Source organism: Castor canadensis, chromosome 4 (genome assembly GCF_047511655.1).
Source record: "Castor canadensis chromosome 4, mCasCan1.hap1v2, whole genome shotgun sequence".
Taxonomy (NCBI): Eukaryota; Metazoa; Chordata; class Mammalia; order Rodentia; family Castoridae; genus Castor; species Castor canadensis.
This window is the reverse complement of record NC_133389.1, coordinates 106,918,502-106,941,347: the sequence shown is the minus strand read 5'-3', so window position 1 is coordinate 106,941,347 and position 22,846 is coordinate 106,918,502. Positions and strand designations below refer to the sequence as shown.

General features: G+C 38.7%; 1 protein-coding gene across 45 annotated transcripts in view; it reads left to right on the top strand.

The window, feature by feature from the left end:
• Positions 1–22,846, top strand: part of Neb (nebulin) — a 202,863-nt gene that overhangs the window by 5,927 nt on the left and 174,090 nt on the right. For all 45 annotated transcript variants that reach the window (XM_074070778.1, XM_074070748.1, XM_074070741.1 and 42 more), the window contains 14 exons: positions 974–1,177; positions 2,894–3,001; positions 3,458–3,562; positions 4,366–4,470; positions 5,119–5,223; positions 10,283–10,387; positions 15,174–15,278; positions 15,837–15,944; positions 18,464–18,580; positions 20,161–20,265; positions 20,359–20,466; positions 20,564–20,668; positions 21,017–21,115; positions 21,833–21,937. In XM_074070778.1, coding sequence (XP_073926879.1) covers positions 974–1,177; positions 2,894–3,001; positions 3,458–3,562; positions 4,366–4,470; positions 5,119–5,223; positions 10,283–10,387; positions 15,174–15,278; positions 15,837–15,944; positions 18,464–18,580; positions 20,161–20,265; positions 20,359–20,466; positions 20,564–20,668; positions 21,017–21,115; positions 21,833–21,937 — 1,584 coding nt within the window. The remainder of the gene's footprint in view (positions 1–973; positions 1,178–2,893; positions 3,002–3,457; positions 3,563–4,365; positions 4,471–5,118; positions 5,224–10,282; positions 10,388–15,173; positions 15,279–15,836; positions 15,945–18,463; positions 18,581–20,160; positions 20,266–20,358; positions 20,467–20,563; positions 20,669–21,016; positions 21,116–21,832; positions 21,938–22,846) is intronic.

Below are 22,846 nucleotides of genomic sequence, written 5' to 3'. Positions count from 1 at the left end.
CTGCTCAGAGAGCTAGTGACTGCATAAAAACTAGTATCTGCAGATGTTGTAAGTTGGTTGGTTTCTCATAGTCACTCATGCTTTAGTAATGGCAGAGAACAACCAATTTGCAGTGATGTCATGGACGTTCAATTTCCTTATTAGGTTTCTTTTTCTTGATTAATGCTGGAACTCTTCCTTTGCTACAGATATTTGCTATAAAGGAACTGGTACTATGAGATGGATTGAAGATTTGGCTACTTATCTTTCTTTGATACATACAGTATTTTTAACCTTGGAACAGATTCAAACTTTGAGTCTTAGTTTTTTCCACTATAGCCTGCTTGTAAGGAACAGTCATTCCCCACCTACTACATAGACAGGACTGTTGTGAGGATAATTACTCCATTGTGTTGTCACCATTATTTTTATCCACCTAAGCATGTGTTAGTGTACATGGCATTCCACTTCACATTAATTAGCTGACTAAGCCAAGAAAATGGTAATCACTTGCAATATTGACATGATTCACTTTTCTCTAAAGTTCATTATTCTTTGTCTCATACTGTAGACAAGAATGCCTAAATGCCTACAGAAAATGCAACTGATTTTTTTCTTATTCATTTAAAAGTTAATATTGAAGTCAAGAATCTGAGTTTTATTCATTTGTCTTAACCTTTTGTCCCTCAATCTCAAGTTTACATTTACTTTATCCAGACAACTTAAGAAAATTTTCAAATGTTTAGGAATAGTTTATTTCTGGTTTTTCAGTATCTTTTTGCAAATATAATTTCCAGTCAATGTCACAATTTATGTAACTTAACGTGTCTTCATATGAATGTACTGTGTAGCTTCCTGCATTGGCCAATTTTTAGATGTGGAAAAGTAACGCCAGGAATGTAAAGCTGACTAGAAGTTAGAATAATATATACCAAAAGAATGGTGCATTGGTTTTTACTTTATAACAATGTTGAACTACATGTCAAATTTTCAGACAATAACAGAAGTCTATGAAACTACGACAACAAGGACAATATCTGACTATGACCAAACAGAAACTTCCAAACCAGCACTGGTTCAGCCAGAACCCACAAAGCCGGTGCAGAGGAAGAAGGTCATCCGGAAGAAGGTGGATTCTTCCAAGTTCATGACCCCCTACATTGAGCATAGTCAGAAAATGCAGGATCTTTTTAGTTCAGTAAGTTTCAAAGTTCTATTAAACTGGTTTTATTATTCAGAAGTTACTAACCTTGATGGACTCTGTTTTGAATGCCTGCTGGATTTTTATTCTTCAACCTTGTATGAAACAAAAATTTATCTTACAGAAACAGAAGGTTTTTCTTGTGACTTTTGAATTTTCCTTTCATGTACCTCACTTGTGCTATTGCCGCATCAGGGCAAGCATTCTTATGGAAACTTATGGCACTTAAAGCATTTATTGGTATTCAATCAAGTTGTGTAGGATAATGAAATCATGTGGATTTAATTGAGGTCAGTTTGTAGAAGCTAAGGAACATGTTTGAACTATGTCTGAGCAGACTAGCCTCTTAAGTAGAATAACTAACAGTATATAAAAAGGTCTCTAGGAGGTGTGTAGTGAGGAAGAACTCATAGTTGAGAAAACCAAAGACCCCTCTTGAAATTGAGGATCAGAACATTCAACTTTTCCCCAGAACCGGGGTTTTTGACCACAGCTGCACAGTGGAGTCTCCTGCCAGCTTTAAAACTACTGATACCCAGGTTATTCTACTTTAATTGGTCCAAAGCTCATCAGCACAGAGGAGTTTTGAAAGTTTCCCAGGTGATTCTCGTGTTCACCCCTGGCCAAGAATCATCGCTCTTGCTGGTGTCTGGTTCTTAAAGTCCCTTGATTAGCCCTGTAAGTTTTACTGACTGGCAGCAGATTAAAACCCATTTTAATGGATGTGATTTGTTGATATTTTCTGGGGGGCTGAGGTCTCACTAGGTATCTTGAGGAAGTGAAATGTAGCTCAGGGCAACTGGATTATACAGGACTAAAGCTGTCAAAAGTATCCTGTGTAATTGGCCAATAAATAGTCACCTTGGTAAGTGTTAACTCCTAGAAAACGTGGAGTAAATTGCTCTTTCAAATCCCTGAATAACCTAAGACTTAGGTTTCTAATTTCTTGCCTCCTTTATCACTGCAGTATTCAGCAAAGATAGAAAATTATTTTGTTAATTTATTGTCATAAAATCTCATTAATTCAATCATTATGAACCTAGAGTTTCTGATATTCTGAACAGAACGGTAGCAGCATTCTATAATTTTGAAGTGGTTGGTAACTAAGTCAATAATATAGTTTAGATTGCTAGCTACTCCACTCAAGAATACTCTTTGAAGCCTGGACAGTACACATTATGCACATTACTATTAAGGCAAGACTTCATTGTATATTTAGCAGAAATAACAAAATCGCATTCCTTTACAAAATGTTCCATAATTCAGACTTTCCATTAATTTAGCTGGCGTCTCAGCTATCCAAAACACTGAGGTTTAGCTGCAAGTTCTGAATTGAATATTTTTGCATTGTATTAGCAATCAAATCTTTTCAGACTTAACTCATTTTCTGTATTTATTTTCAAAAATAATTGAGGTTCAGGCTTTTTTGCACATTCAAAAAAATTGAGAGAATCATTTTAGGGCATTTCCAAGACAATTATCTGTAATAAATTTCCACTATCTCCAGGATCCAATCATGTTTAGGAAGAGCAATTAACAAATCTATTTTTGTTTTTGCTGAGGGGGCATAGGACAAAATGAAAGCTGTTAAAACTGATAATTGTTGTAACTTGAAGGATTTATTTTACAAAATCAGCTGGGGCTGAGTGTGTTGCCTGTAGTTTCTGTTGCTATCTTGTAGGTTCCAAGGCTAACATCTGATATTCCTTTCAGAATAAATACAAGGAGAAATTTGAGAAAGCCAAAGGACAGCCATATGCCAGCACAACTGATACTCCAGAACTTCGCAGAATCAAGAAAGTACAGGATCAGCTCAGTGAGGTGGGCCACACTGCTAAAGAAGTTTCACACCTGTGCCTCATACTGGGGACTGAGCACTCTAAATACATGCAGAGGAGATAAGGAGTTAAATTACCGTGAGCAAGTTTAGACATGGAGAGAAAACATTGGCTACAGATTACATTGCTGAAAACATAAGCCCAAAGCGACTTCCCAAAGCTTGGCTTAGAAATTAACAGGAGACTATGATAGAAGCTCCAGTGCAGTTTGGTCTTCTACATCAGAACACAGCCCAAGGCTGGAAATTCAGCCAGGAAAACAGACAAGAAGTCGAGGCAGGTACTCTGTGGATCTTTGAAGATCAATCTCTTGGCTAAGATGCAGAAACTTCGCTTTCTGATGCAGACTTAAGACTTCGAGGCACTGAGTTAATGTTCTTTGTTATAAGATATTCTTTAATATACTCACATGAACTCTAATCACGTGTTATTTCTGCAGGTGAAGTATCGAATAGATGGTGATGTTGCTAAAACTATCTGTCATGTAGATGAAAAAGCAAAAGATATTGAACATGCAAAGAAAGTGTCGCAGCAAGTCAGTAAGGTAAGGCCACAATGCATGGATGGCGGGGTATTCAGCATTAGATTAGAGAATAGACAGCCCGATCCTGCTCACCAGTCCCCCAGGCCGTGTGAACTGAATGCCCTCATCCATGGGGAGATTCCACTGATGACTGAAGTAGCCCATAGAAGCCTCAGGTGAATTGAAGATTTCATGACTTGCCCAAAGAGGCAGCTGCAGCGTGACTCCTCATTCTGTACGCTACACAGAATGCAGTCCCAATGTTGCTGGAGTCTTATTGTTTATTTATTTTTGTTCATTTGTTTTGTGCTAATGGGAATTGAATTCAGGGCCTTGTGCATGGTAGGCAAGCACTGTACCACATGAGCCATGCCTTCAGACAGGCTTGTTTTTGAGAGAGGGTCTTGTTAACTTTTGCTCAGGTTGGCCTCAGACCTCCATCCTCCAATCTGCACCTCTGGATTAGCTGGGAATACAGTTGTGAACTACCATGCCCAGCAAATGAGAAATTTCAAATGTGGGTAACTCATTGAAAAATATTTTAGAATATCATGCAAGTCAAAAGAAACATGTCTGCCAGAGAAACGAGTCAATTACTGATTAGGTACAAGCTTTAAAAGAAATCTATAGAGAATCAGAATCATGAATTACTTTAAAAAGATTAGGGTTTTTCAAGACAAAGTTTACTAATGCAGGGAAAATGCCAGAGGATGTCAATTGGTCAGTGTATTGCTTTTGGTGCATGGGCACCTTCATCACTGTTCTTTAAATCCTCATGTGTAGATGAGCCATCAGTCCACATGTCTTCTGTTCTTTCTGCCTAGGTTTTATACAAGCAGAACTGGGAAGACACCAAGGATAAGTACCTGCTTCCCCCTGATGCTCCCGAACTTGTCCAGGCTATTAAGAACACAGCCATGTTCAGCAAGGTAAGAGCCTCTGCCGCATTACCACATCCAGCTTCCTCTGTCATCCCACCATGTGCTTGAGAGCAATGCCTTATAAACTTGACAGTCGGAAATACTGTCCCCAATCTTTTGTGAGTAGCTTTGAGCTGCCTAGGGCTTGGCAAAGGGGAGCCCCAGCTCAAGGAGAGTGGCAGTATCCTTGGGGACCCTGAGCAACCTAGCAGGGAAAACATGGAGAGAATGAAGCTAAGAGATCAACAAAGTAGAATTTTACTTTTCTATGGACCCTGTGCTACCTTTGTATATCTCTGCCTATTATTCTTATTAGAGGTTAGTTTTGTGACAACAGCTATGGAAAATGCTTCCTGATTCCTATACCAGACTTATATCACTTGGTGCAGGAGGCAGGTAAAGTCACAGGGAGGAACTGAAACAAAGATAGACACATCTGCTTTCCCCCAAAATAAGATTTTTCAGGAGAAGCAGAATAAACTATTTTTAAAAGTGAGTTGGATTGAATGAAAAGGGGGATTTTTTCTGTGAATTTTGTATACCTTTGCTCTCACCTCACCCTTCATTTCTTATGCCATTGACAAATGAGTAAAAAATTGTGTACTTTACGGAATATGGTCCCGTTTTCTCAAACCTTTTCTTCTTCTTCTGATTTAGAAACTCTACACTGAAGACTGGGAGGCAGACAAAGGTTTGTTTTACCCCTATCACGACAGCCCGGAACTGAGGAGGGTCGCCCAGGCCCAGAAAGCTCTCAGTGATGTAAGTCAGGTGCACTTGGCACCATTGGCATGTGGAGTCAGGGAAACTTGGGTCACATCTTCTGATCAGATGTTTTTTGCAACTTTTCTTTCAAAAAGACTACAAGCCATTATTACAGAGGGCTACATCCAGAATCATAATTTATGACATCTGATTTAACTTGAATCTGAATTATACTTTCTATTAGATATAATTTAGTCCAACCTCTCCTTCTTAAGGTGAGAAACCTGAGGCTAAGGTCACGTACATAGTGGCAGAGCCCAGACTTGTGATCTCAAGACCAATGTTCTTCCCAGCAGAGCATGAATCATTATTTCCAGTTGGTTCTGTGGCAGTGGACATTTTCTAAACCACTCTTTGGAATCACAGACACCTTTGCAAGTGCATTTTAAGTAAACAATGTTGGTGAGAGGCTTTGCTCTGCTAAACCTAATCATCAAGTCTGAATTGTACTGTATCTGTCTTTTCTGCATGGGGGACCTGACTGATACACTTATTGAAACATGTTTATGTAGTTATCCACAAAGAGCTCTTGGTAGTGGTAGACACAGAGGATATTTCTGAGTTAGCAAAAACTCAGCAGTCCCACTTGATAGAATTCTAATACCATAGACCTTAAAAATGGTAAATAAGAGAAACTAAAAAGACTCAAGAGTCCTCAGCATTGAGAACAGCCACACACAGCAGAGAGCCCCATTGAGGCCTAGAATGTGCCCTTGTTTTGAGGTATTTCATTTCTTGACCCCTGGATTTTCTGGGAGACATTGAAAAATCCAAAGGTGACTGCTCTAGACTTTAGCAGAACACTGCATTATAAAATGACATGTTATTTGATACTCAGCTATCAACTAGACTCCTGAAACTTCTTTTTCTCAATACAGCCTTAACAAACCACTTATGATTTACTGAGATTTACTTCCAATTGATTTTAGGGTCCTGTTCATGCCCTGAACTGAAGTTATACATACTCATTTGATGGCATGTCCAACTTTTGAGGTCTGAATTTTATTGCCTCTCATTTAATATCACATGCAAATTTTTAGTGGACACATTTGCTATCCTACTTTCCACATGATTAGTTAAAATACAGCTCAGATAAACTCTTACCCTTCCATGGGGCAAATTAGGAAAGAAAGTAGGCATAACAAGATTTTGAAGTCATCTAGGACTTGGTACCAATTTTAGTGTGGAGGCACTTCCTGCTTTTCTTTTAAGATGAGCCTTTTGGTTCTGTATCTCATGAATTCATATTATGAGGCCTTTATCAAATGATCAATATCAATGTATTGAAAGTCCATTATGCAGGTATACCTGGCAGGATAGAAAAGTACTGTAAGTTTTTATCTTCTCTCCTGAGATTTTATCATTATGCTGACAAGATGAAAGTAGTATACATCAAACAAGAAAAAAAATGAAAGCAAAACACAGCAGTCACAGTAGTCTAATTCTTGCCTTGAGAAAGAGCACACAGAATTGATCACAGAAGGTCGTGTGAGGTAGTAATGCAGAGGACAGGGGTAGAGATGAAGAAGAAACACATTTCACATTGAGGGAGCACTGGGACAAATGGACAAAGGTGAAATGAGTCTGGAACATCAGAGAACAACAAAAATGAATGATGTGGTTGCCTCTTTTGGAAGCCACTTGTGAGATTGCTGGCAGCAGGACATTAAAAAGCAGACAAAATATCTCTGTGAAAATAGGATAGTCAAGAAGAGGCATCATGAGAGTCTGGAGAGAAAGACAATATGACAAAAGCAGAATCTGGGAACCTTTGATAGACAGTATGGTGAATTGGGACTGAGAAAACTAGAAATTGTTATTGTCTGTACAAATCTGACTCATATAGATGAGTCAGAATGATGATAGGGTCAGAGGAAGAGAAGAAAGGAGTCTGAAGGAGGTAAGTATTAACAAGAGTTAATAACATTGGATATTGAAGATAAGGAAGAATGGAGTCATAGATGACCATAGATAGGTCATCTGGGTGAATTAGGGGTACCTCTTGTAAAGATGTGTTAATGTCTTAAAAGACTTAAGATAATGGAAGGAACATTCAAATCAAGACATCCTATGGATAAATTAGAAATATAGTACCATTGCAGATAAGAACTTGATATTTAAAAGTTATCAGAACAAAAGTAATAGCTGAAGACATGAAATGTATGAGGAGGCAGAGGAACATGTGGCCAAGGGCAGAGGATTAGAGGACACTTGAGTGTAGGACATCTGGAAAAGAGCCAGGAAGAGGACAAGGGAACAAACAGAGAGGTTGAAGGGGAACCAGGAAATGCCATGTTACATAAGCCTAGGGAAGGGAAGGTTATCCAAGAAGACACTTAATCTCCCAGTGTCTCCTTTTATCCGTAAAACAGAGAGATGAAGGATTAGCTCCATGCCACCCTGGTGTTACGGACTTGGAACACTGAAAGTTGGCTACATTTTTGAGATATTACAACACGGGACACAATGACAAAGAGTATACAAAAATGAAGTAAAATCTTCCCCCACTCTTCCTCAGGGGGACTTGGCAGTTAAGATATAGCTTTTATTTTTATTGCAGACCAAGTACATACTAAGTATCAGATTACCAACATAGCTATTAATCTATTGTCAGCACCATGAGCTTCTGCAATCGTTGGGTACAGAGCTGTAAGCCTGCTGCTGCTCACAGCACATCCCACTGGGTAGGCATGGAGCCTTCACGCTAAGGGCTTGGATTTAGAGGCTCCCTCTCCCTCTCCCTCTCCTCTCCTGTCCCTCTCTCTCTCCCTCTCCTCTCCTCTCTCTCTCCCTCTCCCTCTCCCAAGCCTTTTTCCTGGGCCTCTCGTAACTTTGCTTATTATGCTTTCCTCATTATCTCAGCAGAAACAAAATACTGTGCAAACACGAAAAGAGTCTTTAAGCAGATCTGGAGCACAGAACTCCTAACTAAACAGAATTCTGAACAAGGTTCCTGAGAGAAATAGGACTTCTAGGTCTGATTTCTCAGAAACTTCTTGACAGGATGTCATACTTAATAAGCATTTCTCTTGTTTGAATGTTAAACTTCTCCCTAAGGATTTAGCCAGTTATGGAAAATTCCAGTTGCCCTATGCCTAAAATAAAGTCTTTACTTACTTAAAAAAATAAGCAGTGCGATTTATACATTTTATATATTTTTAAAAGTATCTTTTGTACCCCAGTTGATTTGATGTTCATGAAAACTTTTGTTAGAGGCACTACATACATATTATTAGGACAAGGTATAGATCTAGTTAAAGCATAGGATGATTAGGACCTTGGAATTATCCAATTTCTTTTTTATATATAAATAAAAGTATTGCCATGTGAAAGGGAAAATGATTGGTTAAAGTCTCACAGTTGTATGATGGAAGTTGGGAGGACAATTCTGTTCAGACTTGTTCTTCATGGCCCCAGTGTGTAAAGCACACATTCAGAAGTCAGTCATTGAGCCCTCCCTCTGATCAGGCACCATGCAGGCCATGAAGTTCCTAATGAGAGGCCATTCCTCTGCCATCCCTGAGCTCATAGTCAAAGGCAGAACAGAGTAAACAACTAGTTCCAGTGTCATCAGAGAACCTCCTTAAAGGAGACAAGGGCCATGTTGCTTGAGTTCCCAGAAAAGGGACAATCAGGAAGGAGTCAGGAAAGATGTTCTAAGATGTGGAGAAGGAGTGACAGTTTTCAGGCACGTGGGGAGGGTGGAGTTGGGATGTTACAAAGAGAAGGAACAGCATAGATGAGAATTGGAGGATTGCATGTGTCTGAGAAATCTATGAATAGTTTTTCTGCACAGGGTGTAGCTTAGTGATAAAGCACTTGCCTAGCATGCACAATGCCCTGGATTTAATCTCTGTCTCTGTCTGTCTGTCTGTCTGTCTCTCTCTCTCTCTCTCACACACACACAGAGCAAAAAACAAAAACACATTCTTATGTATGAATAATTTTGCATTATTGGAGGAAAGATGTAAGAAAAACCCAGAAGGGTCAGGAAGGAAGGAAGGAAGAAGGACAAGTGAAGAGGATGCATGACGTGCAGGCAACACTTATTTTAAGGCAACAGAAGACTTTCACAGACTGAAGGGAAGGAGTTAAGGAGGAGGGGGTTGAAGTGGTGAGAAAAGGAAGGGTGACTGATGGAGCTGGGTTCAAAGGACAGCTGGAGGCAGTGGTACAGACTAGGAGACATTCCCTTTCCCTCAGAGCCAGGGCAGGGGGTTGGGAGAGGCAGGGATGAGGCAAAATATAAGTATTCAGCCTTTCTTCCCTCTGTAAAAGAAGGATCTGAGAGTAGCATGGGTGATTGGGAGCCTATGGACAGTGTTGGGGTTTTCGACTCACCATGGGGAGTAGGGACTGACCAGAGATGACACATCATGGGATGTTCAAGCTTCAGTTGGATAATCAAAATTCATAGTGTTGGACACAGAGACCCAAGCAAGTTGTTCACAGAACAGACAACTAGGGAGGCATAGAGATTTCAAGCTAAGTGCCTGGGTTCAAAGCCTCCCTCTCTTATACTTTCTTCTCATCTCTCTCTTAATCCTACTTATCATGTCATCATTATCCCATCCATATATTGGTATGGTTTTCTTCCATAGCACTCAGCATTCTAGGTATAAAAGCAGAGGAAGTAAGTGATCGAGTTGACTCAGGGGTTTGTTACGTGATTGTGAAGAAAAGATAAGAGTTTGAGAGTTGAAAATGCTGATTAAAAGAAAAATTTCAATTACAAATCATATTGTGAAAACAAATGGAAGGACAGATTGAAGGCCAAGAGTCCTGGAGAAGAGAGAAGATGCAAAGAACTAGAAATGACTAGAAAATGGCTAGTGGTATGGCTCAAGTGGTAGAGTGTCTGGCTAGAAATAATTAGCAATTCTGAGAACAAGGGCATGTAACATTGAGAAGGACAATTAAGGTAATATGTTGCACTAAAATTGAAGGTTTCAAACAAAGATGAAAACATTGTCTTTTTAAAATGCCAACAAATGGAATCTGAAAAATAGTATAATTTTCCATGACTCATGGACATCTCCGTCTTTTATTTTGTCAGATTGCCTACAAGAAAGGTCACACTGAACAGCAAACTCAATTCACATCTCTGCCTGATCCTCCGGATATAGAATTTGCCAAGAAAGTGACCAATCAAGTAAGCAAGGTAAGTAAGTAAGAGCTGGACACTGTCTCTTGAAAACTCTGCTTAATAATTTTCAACCATTTGAGAAACTAATGGTGAACCTGAACTCAAAACGTAGAATACTTTTTGCACATGATTCCAAAACTCTAGAGCAAAAGCAATACATCCAGCAACAGAGTAAATTGTGTTAGCAAATGTGTAGCCAGCTTGATGACTCAGTCATTTTTAAATGACAAAGTCACCTTTTGAAAACAGAGCCTATGTTAATGTCATTTGACATTCTTCTTGTGCAACTGATACAGGGTAACTGAGTAACCGTACCTTTCCTTCCATGGAGGATCTGGTTTAATTTGGTGGAAAGACCCCATCTAATGATATCCCATCGGTCTGATGTGGACAAATGAGAATGCATGAGTGGGCTTTCAGACATAGCTTGGACAACAACAGTAGGCAGTGCACTTCAGTACATTTAAGTTCCCACTGAGAAGCTTAGTCTGCCTATATTTAGGCTGATACACCAGCTCTGAGGAATGCAGCTCTGACAAGGAATGCAAAGAGACAACTGGTCAACTGCTGAATAGGCCCATGCTAAAGTCCTCTTTAATACTGGTCCAAATCAGACCACTTCCTCCTGGGATACTGCTGCTCTGAAATACCTTTCATTGTCCTCCAAAGAGTTGAGTCTCAGTTTGGTCTTCTGCTGGAATTTTGTTTTCTTGATGATACTAGGGATTAAACTCAGGGTCTTGTACTTGCTAGGCACTTGAGCCATACCTCCAATCCTTTTTGCTTTGATTATTTTTGAGATAGGGTCTCACTTTATGCTCAGGCCAGCCTGGACCACAATTCTATTTATGCTTCCTATGTAGCTGACAGGCACCGTATCACTGCTCCCAACTTTTTATTGGTTGAAATGAAGGTCTTGAAAATTCTTTCCGTGGATGGCTTTGAGCCATGATCCTTCTGCTTGAATTTTGATGGAACCTCAAGATTTCTCTTTTAAGTATTTAGGAGGAAGAGAGGATGTGGCAGTATTTCTTTAGTAGAGGAAAAGATATAGATGATGAAATATATTCAGAGATATTTTTTATTTGGTATCTGATTTTACAGCTTACTTAACTGTATAACCAGGGGCTGTTTGGATAAAGGATCTAATAAGTAGAGTGAAATTTCACTAATAGGAATACCAAGAACCTGACATTTCCCTCAGGACTAAGCAGAAATTAACTATGCATAAAGAGATGGCTATTGAATGTGTTAATATTGTAAATAAGATTGGGGAGGACAATTTGAAGAAAAGTTGTTCTTAAGTGGTCATTTAGAAATAAATCTATTTTAAATTTTTATTGAAAGTACATTTTAAAAATATCTTACTAAGGAAACATATTTTTACCTTATTTGACTATGCAGTATGGATAATTGAAAGTGATTTTTAAAAATCACTTTCAAACTCTGTAATTATTCTCTCCACTAATTTAGGCTTGCAGGTTAGATTAGAGCTATGGTTTTCAATATGATAGCCATGAGCCAAATGGAAACTATTGAACACTTGAAATGTGACTAGTCCAAGCTGAGCATATTAGTTAACTCTGGGTTCTATAACAAAATGTGCACACACAGGGTGGCTTAAGCAACAGACATTTGTTTCTCACAGTTTCAGAGACTGAAGTCCAAGATCAAGTATTTGGTTTCTGGTGAGGGTCTCCTTTCTGGCTTGCAGACAAGTCACCTTCTCATTGTACCTCACGTGGTGGAGACAGTGATCTCTGATCTCTCTCACTCTTCTGAGAAGGCCTAACCCTCATGACCTCACCTAAATCTGCCAAATTCCCAAAGGCCCTACCTCCAAATACCATCACATTGGGGGTTAAGGGTTCAACATACGAACTTTGGGAGAATATAAGCATTCATTCCACTAACACTGACCATCCTATATATGAGAAATATACACTGGATCCTGTCCACTTACTATAAAAAGAAAAAAAAATGTGAGAGAGCCCACGAATTATTTTTATATTGATTGCATGTTGGAATAATGTTTTATATTTACTGGGCTAAGTAAAATATATTATTAATTTCCCAACTATTCCTTTTTTACATTTTAAAAAATACAGCTACTAGGATAGCTCATATTTTCTGTCTATTGGACTGCACTACTTGTCACCTGAGGGTGACACAGTGTTGGGTACTTTGAAAGAATTACCAGACCTGGGTTTGCCCTTGTGGAACAATAATATGAGCTAAGGGGACAGTAGCTGTGGATAAAGGTCACTGGATTTGGCTGTAGTGATGTAACTGATCCTAGTCTTACCAAGATTGTCAAGGTCTTAATGACTATTGTGCATCCAAAATAAGTCACGCTGGGGAGAATCACCTGGGCTTGATAGCAGTCTATCCAACAATGAGTCATCCAACAAGAGAGGTATAGGGCTACCAAAGGTGACTTATCTTTGGGACTCTCTTCCCTTTAAGTCATCTCAACTATCAAGCTACTTGGACCTGTGTTTCATATCATCCTATACTCTATTCCTACAAAATAGGCTAAAAAGTCTCCCTTACCAACTTTCTCATGATTTAAACTCTTGGCATTTCCTTACCAAATTATGTCTTCCAGATCCATCCTTTGTCTTCCAGATTCCAGTTCAGATGGTAATGATCACACATCTGCACTGGTTATATTAATGTTACATTCAAGTTACCAGCTTTCCTTACTATGCCTTTCAGAATAAATTCTTTGTCTTTGGCCAAAATCATGAACTTCATGCTAGCGCCCTCTGCTGGCTAGCATGGTGCGTTCTGTGGTTCTAATACAGAGGACAGACAAAGTCAATGATATCAGCAAACATTCTAGGCATGGAAACTAGGCACACATGACCAGACGAAAGTTGGATTCTGAATGCAACCCTGGAAAGTCCCTTTAGTTTCTCTGTGCCTGACTCTGTTCCTCTACAGACTCGCAATAGGAAAAATGTAAGATTTCTAATTGGAATTTCTAGTTGATACTCAACTGGAATCTAGAATATTTTAAAAGAAGAAAATCATTCAGTGGCATAGTGTTACCCAGCATGAAGCTCTGATCTTCTGAAACTGGGAGAACTCTTCTGTCACATAGAATCAGGAACAGTCCCATTGATTTCACCAGAAGAGATTTGATTGAGTCAGGAAGGCAATCCTGGGCCCACTGTGGGCAATAAAAATACCAGTTGGGACCCCTTCCACCCACTCTGAAAGGATAACTTTCCTGTGAATGGGGCCACCAGGAGTCCCAGTGTTTAGCTACTCACAGAAAAAGAGAGAGTGTTAAATACTGGCTTCATTTTCCTTTCTTTTTGATAACCACATTAAAAACTACAGATGCAGCTGTAGAAAGCAGAAAATGAAACCATGTGTTTAAGCAAGACATTAGGAGGCCTAATTTGTGACCTGACAGAAGTACCCTTAGCTGACTTCTTAGGAGGAGAGACTACAGTTTGGGGAAACTGTCTTACTGTACCTACATGTGGTTATCCTCTCAACTACAGATGGTATTTCAGAGCTTGTAATTGACCCAAATAAATCCTAGAGAAAGTTAAATCAGTTCTTTCCTCTAGGTTTTCATTAGTTAGCTCCAAATGCAACAGAGTGGGAAAGAAGTGGTAAGGGCAGAAAGTTGGATGTTGAGACCTGATATGGGGGTCCCGTCTTCATATATTACACAAAATACCCTCCTACCTGAAAATGAAGAGGAATGAAGGAAGCTTCCTCTGCAGTTGACAAGCCATAGCCTCCTCTCCCCCTGTTGAGCCCACTTCTGAAACCAGGTCCAGGGCCATGCAAGCCTCTTGTGATTAATTAGCATATCAGCCTTTTGAGAAGAAAGGAAATAGGGCATTTGAGAAAGAGTGCTGCCTTCTATAACTCCAACTCATGGGTTCTGCACATCACTTACCCTTAGTACCTGTTCTACTGAAGGTATGCCAGAGTACCACTTTCTCTTTCCTTGAAGAGTGTGGGAGAGGTGTGGGCATGCAAGTAACTTGTGACTCATTGGTTACGTCTCTAATGCAGTTCTATCAGATGTGGAGAGAATTGCTCTAATCTACGGCTTTGGTTCATGCAGTCAGGTTCAGCTAGGTTAATTCTGTTGCAAGAACACTTAGGCCAAGATAGTTCAAAACCATGTTATCATCTCAGTTTAGTTTAGTATAGTTGAACCAAGATGTGTGAGGTAATGTCTACATGCTACTTTTGGTGTTAAATTCTGAGGATATGAAAATGAAGAGGACACAACACCTTCCTTCAAAGAGCTATCAGCTTGGGATTCAGATGAAGTGTGGTGGGCTAAGATGGGTGGTTCAGTTTTTGAATATTGCATTTCTTATCAAGTATGAGTGAGGAGGTCTTACTCATTAGCCTGAGGCCTGACTTTTTCTGAGATGGTTAACTAGGGGGCTTGGTAAAGTTTACAAATTAATGGCTAAGTCCATTTGGCACAGAAACCTTGGACTGGTAGATTTTGTTGTAACTCTGAAATATAAATAGAAGGTAACTTCTAACTTCATCCTCAAACATCTGGGAACATGAGCAAGTTATGAGTGAACTAAGTCAATGAGCTCAGCAAGGAGGAGGAGTTAGTGCTTTCCCTATTTCTTTCTATTCACCTTTCCCAACCTTTTTGTTGGGTAAATTGATACTGAATTGGAAGATTTTGTGAAGATATTTGTTAAGGACCTATAAATAAACTGGTCAAGATATTTTGTTACTTGATTTACTATTTATCAATGGCTGCATTTTGCTCATCTCTGTTTCTTTTCTTTCTGTCCTTTAGCAAAAATACAAAGAAGACTATGAAAACAAAATCAAAGGCAAATGGAGTGAGACACCTTGCTTTGAAATTGCCAATGCCAGAATGAATGCTGATAACCTTAGCACAGTAAGTAGGAGGGTAGGGCCAGATGTCCTGAGAGGGGATTCCTTTCCTTTATGACTTCTGGCTACCTGTGATATTTAGAGTAATGTCAGAGCACTGGATATTATTTTCATTAAATTCCATTGTTTCTACCTCAATTTTCACAGGAACAAAGGATGAGATCCCTTTATTGTTTACAATAGTGTGCATTAAAGGGGCTCTTTTTAATTTATTCTTTGCCTGGGGGACCAAACTTTACATTTATAAAACTGGTTTAGTTTCTTTTCACTGGAAAACAGAAATCTAATTGTTCTTTTCTTTTTCAGCTTCTACTCCTGGCTTTTAAGAGTTCTTTCTTAGTAGCCAGGGAAGGCCTTTCTGTCTTTCTAATTGTTCCCCCAGCCTATTCTCTGCTATGTAGCTAATCATTTTTGCAATGGCACCACATTCTGTAATTGCAATCTGACCTGCATCAACCAAGAGGGAGTGTGGCTTTGGGTGACACAGATGCCCTTTGTTCTCTCACGTAAACCTTGACAGTTTATTGCCACAGAAGCTCTCAGTGTGTTCAATGTCTTACAGAGGAAATATCAGGAAGATTTTGAGAGCATGAAAGACCAGATCTACTTCATGCAGACTGAAACACCAGAATATAAAATGAATAAAAAAGCTGGGGTGGCAGCCAGCAAGGTATGAAGAAATTGTGTTGGACTTGACGGTTTTAGTGGGCTGAATTTCTTACAGCTGTGGGTATTATAATTTAAAACAAAAAAAAAGGAGGTTAGGTTCCTGGGAAAATTACTTAAATTGGGATTAGTGGATTCCAGGTATTTGAGGAGGAGAAGGATAAAAACAACAATATAAAGAGTATTTTGGAATTATAATAGGGCTACTCAGACTTTTTTTAAAATCACAGATGGGTATTAACAACACCAAATTTCAGTCTTCAGTGTTTCATGGTATAAAGGGCCTTTGCTATTCAGAAGTAGAAAAGCTATAGTCTCAGCTAGCAGGATTATCTCTTGCCAGGAAAAAACAATTAGCAACCTTATTACAAAGATAGACACTCCCACAATCAACACTATCATTATCTTTCTTATTTTTCTACTAAGTGGTCAAAACCTGATTACAAACAAGGTATATAAATCCATGGATGTCTTCATATATCTATAAAGTGACTTTGGAAGAGAGTTTTATTCCTTGACTTTCTAAAGCAAGATGGTTACAAGAGCCTTGGCTTTGCCAGAGGACAGAAAGCGGAAGATTACATAACTTAGAAGTTGTAGCACAGTGCTGCTTTGGAACAGGAGGGTTGCAAGGCAGGTGATAATATTTTGAAAGCAGAGCCAGCCTGATTAGCTGATAGATTGGATGTGGGCTATAAGAGAAAGCTTTGGATGTGAGCAACTAGATTTATGGGGTTTCTCTTTAGCAAGGTAGGGAAGACTATGGAAGGAGTGGGTGATTTTTTTTGGAGGTGAAACAGGAGCTCATCTCACATGTTAGATGTGAAGTACCTTTTAGATATCCAAGTGGGAATGTTAAAAGGCCAGTTGATTATATGAGAGTGTGTGTGTGTGTGTGTATATATGGGAAGGTTATATAAATTTGAAAGCCATTAGTGTATGTGAAGTATTTAATGTCATAAAACTAGAGAGCACCAAGGGAGGGAACTGGTCAAGGCCTGAACCCTGGAGTATTTCCATATGAACACATCAGCAGATGAAATAGGATCAGAGTCAGGAGACAGTAGCATTTTAGGGAGCAAGGGAAGGAAGAAGGGAATTGTCAACCGTACTAAATGTTTCTGAAGTAGATTTACTAACATACTGTCACTGCTGATCTGAAGCACAGTTTGGTTTGAGTCAGTTTAGAGAGGGCTCATGAGTGAATGAGAATAGAAAAATTGGAGAAAGGAGTGTATTCAACTCCTTTAAAGTATTTTCCCGGAAAGAAAAGAAGAAAATGGGGTAGATGCTGGTGGAAAAGTGGGGGGAAGGGAAAATTTTTATATAGAAAACAAAACCATAACATTTCTATGCTGATGGGAAAATCCAGTGAAGAGGGAAAATTGGTTGATGTTGGAGGGGGTAGAAATTGCTGGAGTGACAACCTTGAGTAGGTGAAAGGGGAAGAGATTAGGTGCCTTAGAGAAGGAGTGACTTTGTCACAAGCTCTGACAATTCATCCATATAGCAGAGAAGGCTATGTGTTCCAGGTGAGGGTTGAGAGGGTAAAACACAATTTGTGAATTTCCTTTCTGGTCATTTGTATTTTGTCAAGGAAGCATAGACTTCTATAAGATAGAAAGGCTTATCTATGTCTCGCATGCCTATAACAGATCCCATGTGAAACAGTGTCTACTGTAGGGCTAGTGAATCTGAACTTCAGTTGTGTGTCTTCTGTTTTTGTATATGAAGCTGAGGTTCTTAAATGTTGGTGAATTATCTTGGATTCTATAGTTATACTGTCTGAAGAAATGGCCTACAGTAAGATCAGTTTTTTCTACTTATATAGATGTGCTCCTTATGGGGACTTTTGAATCTCTCCCCAACACACACACACACACACACACACACACACACACACACACACTCCAACTTATTGCTTCAGCCATAGCTGGAATTAAAAGTGCAAGGTGGGAAAATTAAGGTTCATTCCAACCCATCTCCTTCCTTCTCCTGCTTTTGCATTCAACAAGTGTATGCTCACTGCACAGTCACAGGTAAGGAAGGCACAAAAGGGTAGGCTGATGATGCTTGGAGATTCTTTTCTTTAAAAATGTGTTGGCAGACAGGCAGTTGGAAGTTAAGAGCTGAGTGAAGGCTCTATAACAGCAGGCATCTGGAGATGGTGTGCTGTCATTATTTTGTGCCTTTTTTCTCTCCCATTATTTGTATATCTTTCTCTCTTTGAGAGCAGGGACCATGTGGTATTATTTCTTATGTCTGTTCCAGAGTCAGGTACATAATCAACTCCCTATGGATATTTTTGAATGAATAAGTAAATGAAAAGAAAAGTATCCAGGAAATTTATGCAGTTTTTCTGCTGCTGTTATCAGTTACTATAAGTATTTTGTTTATAAAATGTCAAGCTGCCATTTTTCTAAAATGGAAATTGATTTGTGGAACTATGCCATAATAGCCATAACGGAGATGAGGACAAAAGTAACCTGTGGAGTTACTCTATCACTTTATTTCATCCTATAGGTAAAATACAAAGAAGACTATGAAAAGAATAAAGACAAAGCAGATTATAATGTACTTCCTGCTACAGAGAACCCACTGCTCAGGCAGCTGAAGGTGGCAGGAAATGTCCTAAGTGATGTAAGTGTATTCTTCTCAAAAAGTGATTTTTAAACCTGAGCTGCCAGAGAGTTGCCGTTTTTCTCCTTCTGTATGACTACTGCATGTGTAACTTTGCAAATACTGTAAGGTTATGGAGGAACTGTTGCACTGAAACTATGTAACCTTGGGAAGGCAGGGCCTCTGAGTGTTATGTGTCTCAGTTTTTGCATGCCTGTGGACTTAGTTCAAAGGACAAGGGAATCCTCATCTTCTTATGAGCCCTGGTATCTGGGCACCTTGTGTGGGCAAAGAACACATTATAGATGTGCTGTATTTTGAGAAGGAATCTTCCAAACACAGATGGTAGCCCTAGAAACCATCACTTGAAGATCACCAAAAACTTAAAAGAATGTTCCCTACATCCTCATGGGAATTTCTGCCTTACACTTGTGAGATTCTTAAGTGCTGGACTATGTCATACGATGTGAAATAGATTAGATAAATGAGCCTGACTTTAACATTAAAAGACTGATGGCCTGAGACCAATTTGACCACATGCACATGCACACAGAACTGAAAATGTGATCATTTGAGGTTGTTCCTTATGGTTAGATTGTATTAAGTTTTCTTAACATTTAGGATTTTATGTAGCTGTCTGTGTAGAGAGCATTACCCTCGAAATAAGTCAGCACTATAGAAAATATATGTGCATGTGTTTGGAGAGTGGTAGAGTGACATGGCAAGTGAGAGGGTATGAATGGATCAGTACAAATAGCTCTGCTGAGAAATCAGGCAAAGCACTTCCATTTCCTAAATGAAGGACATATATATCAAACCTACAAAATCCTAGGTTCAGATCAACTTTGTTGATAAAAAATAGGAGTATAAACACGTTAAAAAGGAATAGAATCATTTAAAATTTGAAAACCCAACATGAAAAAGTAACAATAACCTGCTTCCTGAGCTGTGCATTTAAAACCAATAATGGATTCAAGTTGCTGTACCTAACAAAGAAGGAGTTAGTAATGACTCATAGTTTGAATTCTCCACTAAGCCTCATTTTTAAGGGTAATTGTATAAGAGATATTCTCCCATGTCAGAAGGAGGAGAGAGATTGTGTATTTCTCAGCTTATATTGACTTTTTTCATGTTTGCTAAACACACACACATACACACAAACCAGTCAAACAGCAACTTCTATGTTTGCTATCGCATCATCAGTGAGAGAAGAATAAATGCACTATTTGAGAGATGGGGGTGGGGAGGAGGGAAGAAGGAGAGAGAGAGAGAGAAAAAGAGAGAAAGAAAAGGAAGAGGAAGAGGAGGAGGAGGAAAGACAAACAATTCAGAGATACATAAGAATCTCTGCAACTAGGGCTTGGCCAGAGGTGGTACATTGATTTTTTTTTTTTTTGAAAATGTTATAAACTTAGGCTTTTCAATAATTGCTAGTAGAAAAAGCCTATGATTCATGACACCCTGTGTTTGATTGCCAGTTTTTAAGATCATTGACAGGCAGTGTCTTTTCTTCTTCTTTCGTTTAATGTTGAAAAATACAAGTGTTATAATCAGTGTGGGAGTGATAGGAATCTATTTTAACTGATTTTTTTTTTTTACAGAAACTGTATAAGGAAAACTATGAAAAGACAAAGGCAAAGAGCATAAATTACTGTGAGACCCCCAAATTTAAGCTTGATACAGTTTTGCAGAACTTTAGCAGTGATGTAAGCACTTCTACCATTACTCCTGTTAAAAAAAGACCAACGTGTAATAAATCACTTAATTAATTGACACATGAAATATACTTTGTGTTTCAGACTAAATATAGAGATTCCTACTTGAAAAATATTTTGGGACACTACGTAGGCAGCTTTGAGGACCCATATCACTCACACTGCATGAAGGTCTCCGCCCAAAACAGTGATGTGAGTCCTGAGACAATTGCTGAACTTTCCAAGTAACACATTTTAGGAATGAAGGCAATGGTTACATCCTTATGTATAATTTTTTTCCTCCTCATAGAAAAACTACAAGGCAGAATATGAAGAAGACAGAGGCAAAGGCTTCTTCCCCCAGACCATAACTCAGGAATATGAAGCAATCAAGAAACTTGATCAGTGTAAAGATGTAAGTCTGTAGTATGCACTGTGAACATTACTGCCCTATAATATTTAAATTTTTGACATATTTAGAACTATATCTCAATGAGGAAATTGGAAGGAAGAAAACCTGTTTTATAGTAGATGTACCATTTTTCCCAGTTGGCATCCTTATGTTTTAAGAGCTAATTCTAGCTTGTTTTCTTAAAGAGTTATCAGGAATCTGAAGAAACAGGCAAATTGCTGTCCACTTAGAAAAACAATAAATGCTTAACCACTAGTTTCTTTGAGGGGTTTGGGGTTGTTCTTGCTTGACCCACAGGTGACCTTGGACTTGACAGATACTGCTAAACCTGATTCCTTTGCTCCCTCACAGCACACCTACAAAGTGCATCCAGACAAGACAAAATTCACTCAAGTCACTGACTCTCCTGTTCTGTTGCAAGCCCAAGTCAATTCCAAACAACTGAGTGATGTAAGTTCTTCTAAATATCCAGGGAATCCAGTCATGAAAGAGAACATTTCATAACTCTGTACACGAAGCCCAATTTCATTGCTCTTTTGGAGTTCTGGGGATTGAGCCCAGAGCCTTATTCATTCTAGGCAAATACTCTTAGAATTTGTGGCTATTTTAAAAAATTAAGTGAAAAGAGATATGTGGCTAGGTTACACTGTGGCCCAGATATTCACAATATGGGCTTTCTCTCTCCCAAATGAGTCTGTGGAAAATGAAGTCTTTGAGACAAGGTTTTTCATATGCACTTTTAAGTATGGATTTCCATACTTTTGTTGAACTAAAAAGGTAAAAATAAAAGTAACCTCAGTAGATTTGTGGCCAGAATTGAAGCCTTCAATAGAGCATCAGCAATCAAGCTATCTGTTAGAAATGGTTATGAAAGGAAAGGCAAAGCAGAGTGTCTCAGAATCTGTGCAGGAAAGGGAATGCGCAAGGACCACCACATTCAGTAGGGTCCTGTCGTGGCGACACACGTGCTAACAGCTGTCAAGGTCCAGTACACAGATTCGGTAATTCAGGGTGGCCTATTCAAGCACTAGACCTCCCTTTCGATCTTAACAGCTTTGTCAGTTACTTCACTAAATGTGTCACACAAAAAGAGGTTTTGTATTTTGAAACAATTCTTCTGAATTAATTGATTCTCTCTCTCTGCCCCCACTACTTCCCTCTCTTTAGCTCAATTACAAAGCAAAACATGAAAACGAAAAGTTCAAGTGCCATATACCTCCTGATACTCCTGCTTTTATCCAGCACAAGGTCAATGCCTATAACCTGAGTGATGTAAGTTCCTTCTACGCTGTACCATGTGGTATGCTGACAACTTGTGCTTTCATTTTGCAATCGCTTTTTTTGCAATGCAATGAATGTTTCGGTGGTAAGGATGGGAAGAACAATGAATATTTGTAGCCTATACCTATGTCTCTGCCAATGTAACTTAAATTCACCTTAAATAGCCATCTTGTAAGAAGCTATGTTCAATTAGGCAATCTTAATATATTTTAACCAACCCTCAAAATATCACCACCCATGTATGCTTAGTTGCATATTTTAAAGTTAGATATTTTAGCCATGCATTTATTTATACTATGCCATAATTCAGGGTTTTTTTTTTTTAGGACCTGGTCTTTTTAGATCCAATTTCATTTCATTCATTTCCCAGGCTTATAGTGTCCTTCGTTCACACAAATTATACGTTTCTACATGTATGAGATTTACACTACTGAGGATACAAAGCATTTAAAGGGCAGAAGGCTGGGTGTTCACTGCCATCTTTCATTTTCTGAACTTAATTTCACAGAAAAGTCAAGTTATCCTTGGGGGTTCTCAATTTCTTCAACAGTTCTATAAATGAATACTAAGATTATCTAGCATCAGTGAGTATTATAATGATTCATGAAATAACCTTTGCAGAAGAATTAGTGATCAAATGAAAGTGATGCCTTTATATCATACAAGTAAGTTAACTGTAGAATATTCAGTGTCAGGAATGAAATATCAGTATAAAAACTAGAATTAAGTTAATTTGATGAAAAATTCTAATGCAGAGTAGAGAAGTCTGTTCTTGGACAATTAGAAGCTCCTCCAGCTTGAGGAGAAATATCTAATATATACATGATTTCCTGGGAATAAAAGGGGTTCACTTATTTTATATTAAGAACAAAGTAATTTGTTACACTTAAGTGTGGTGAC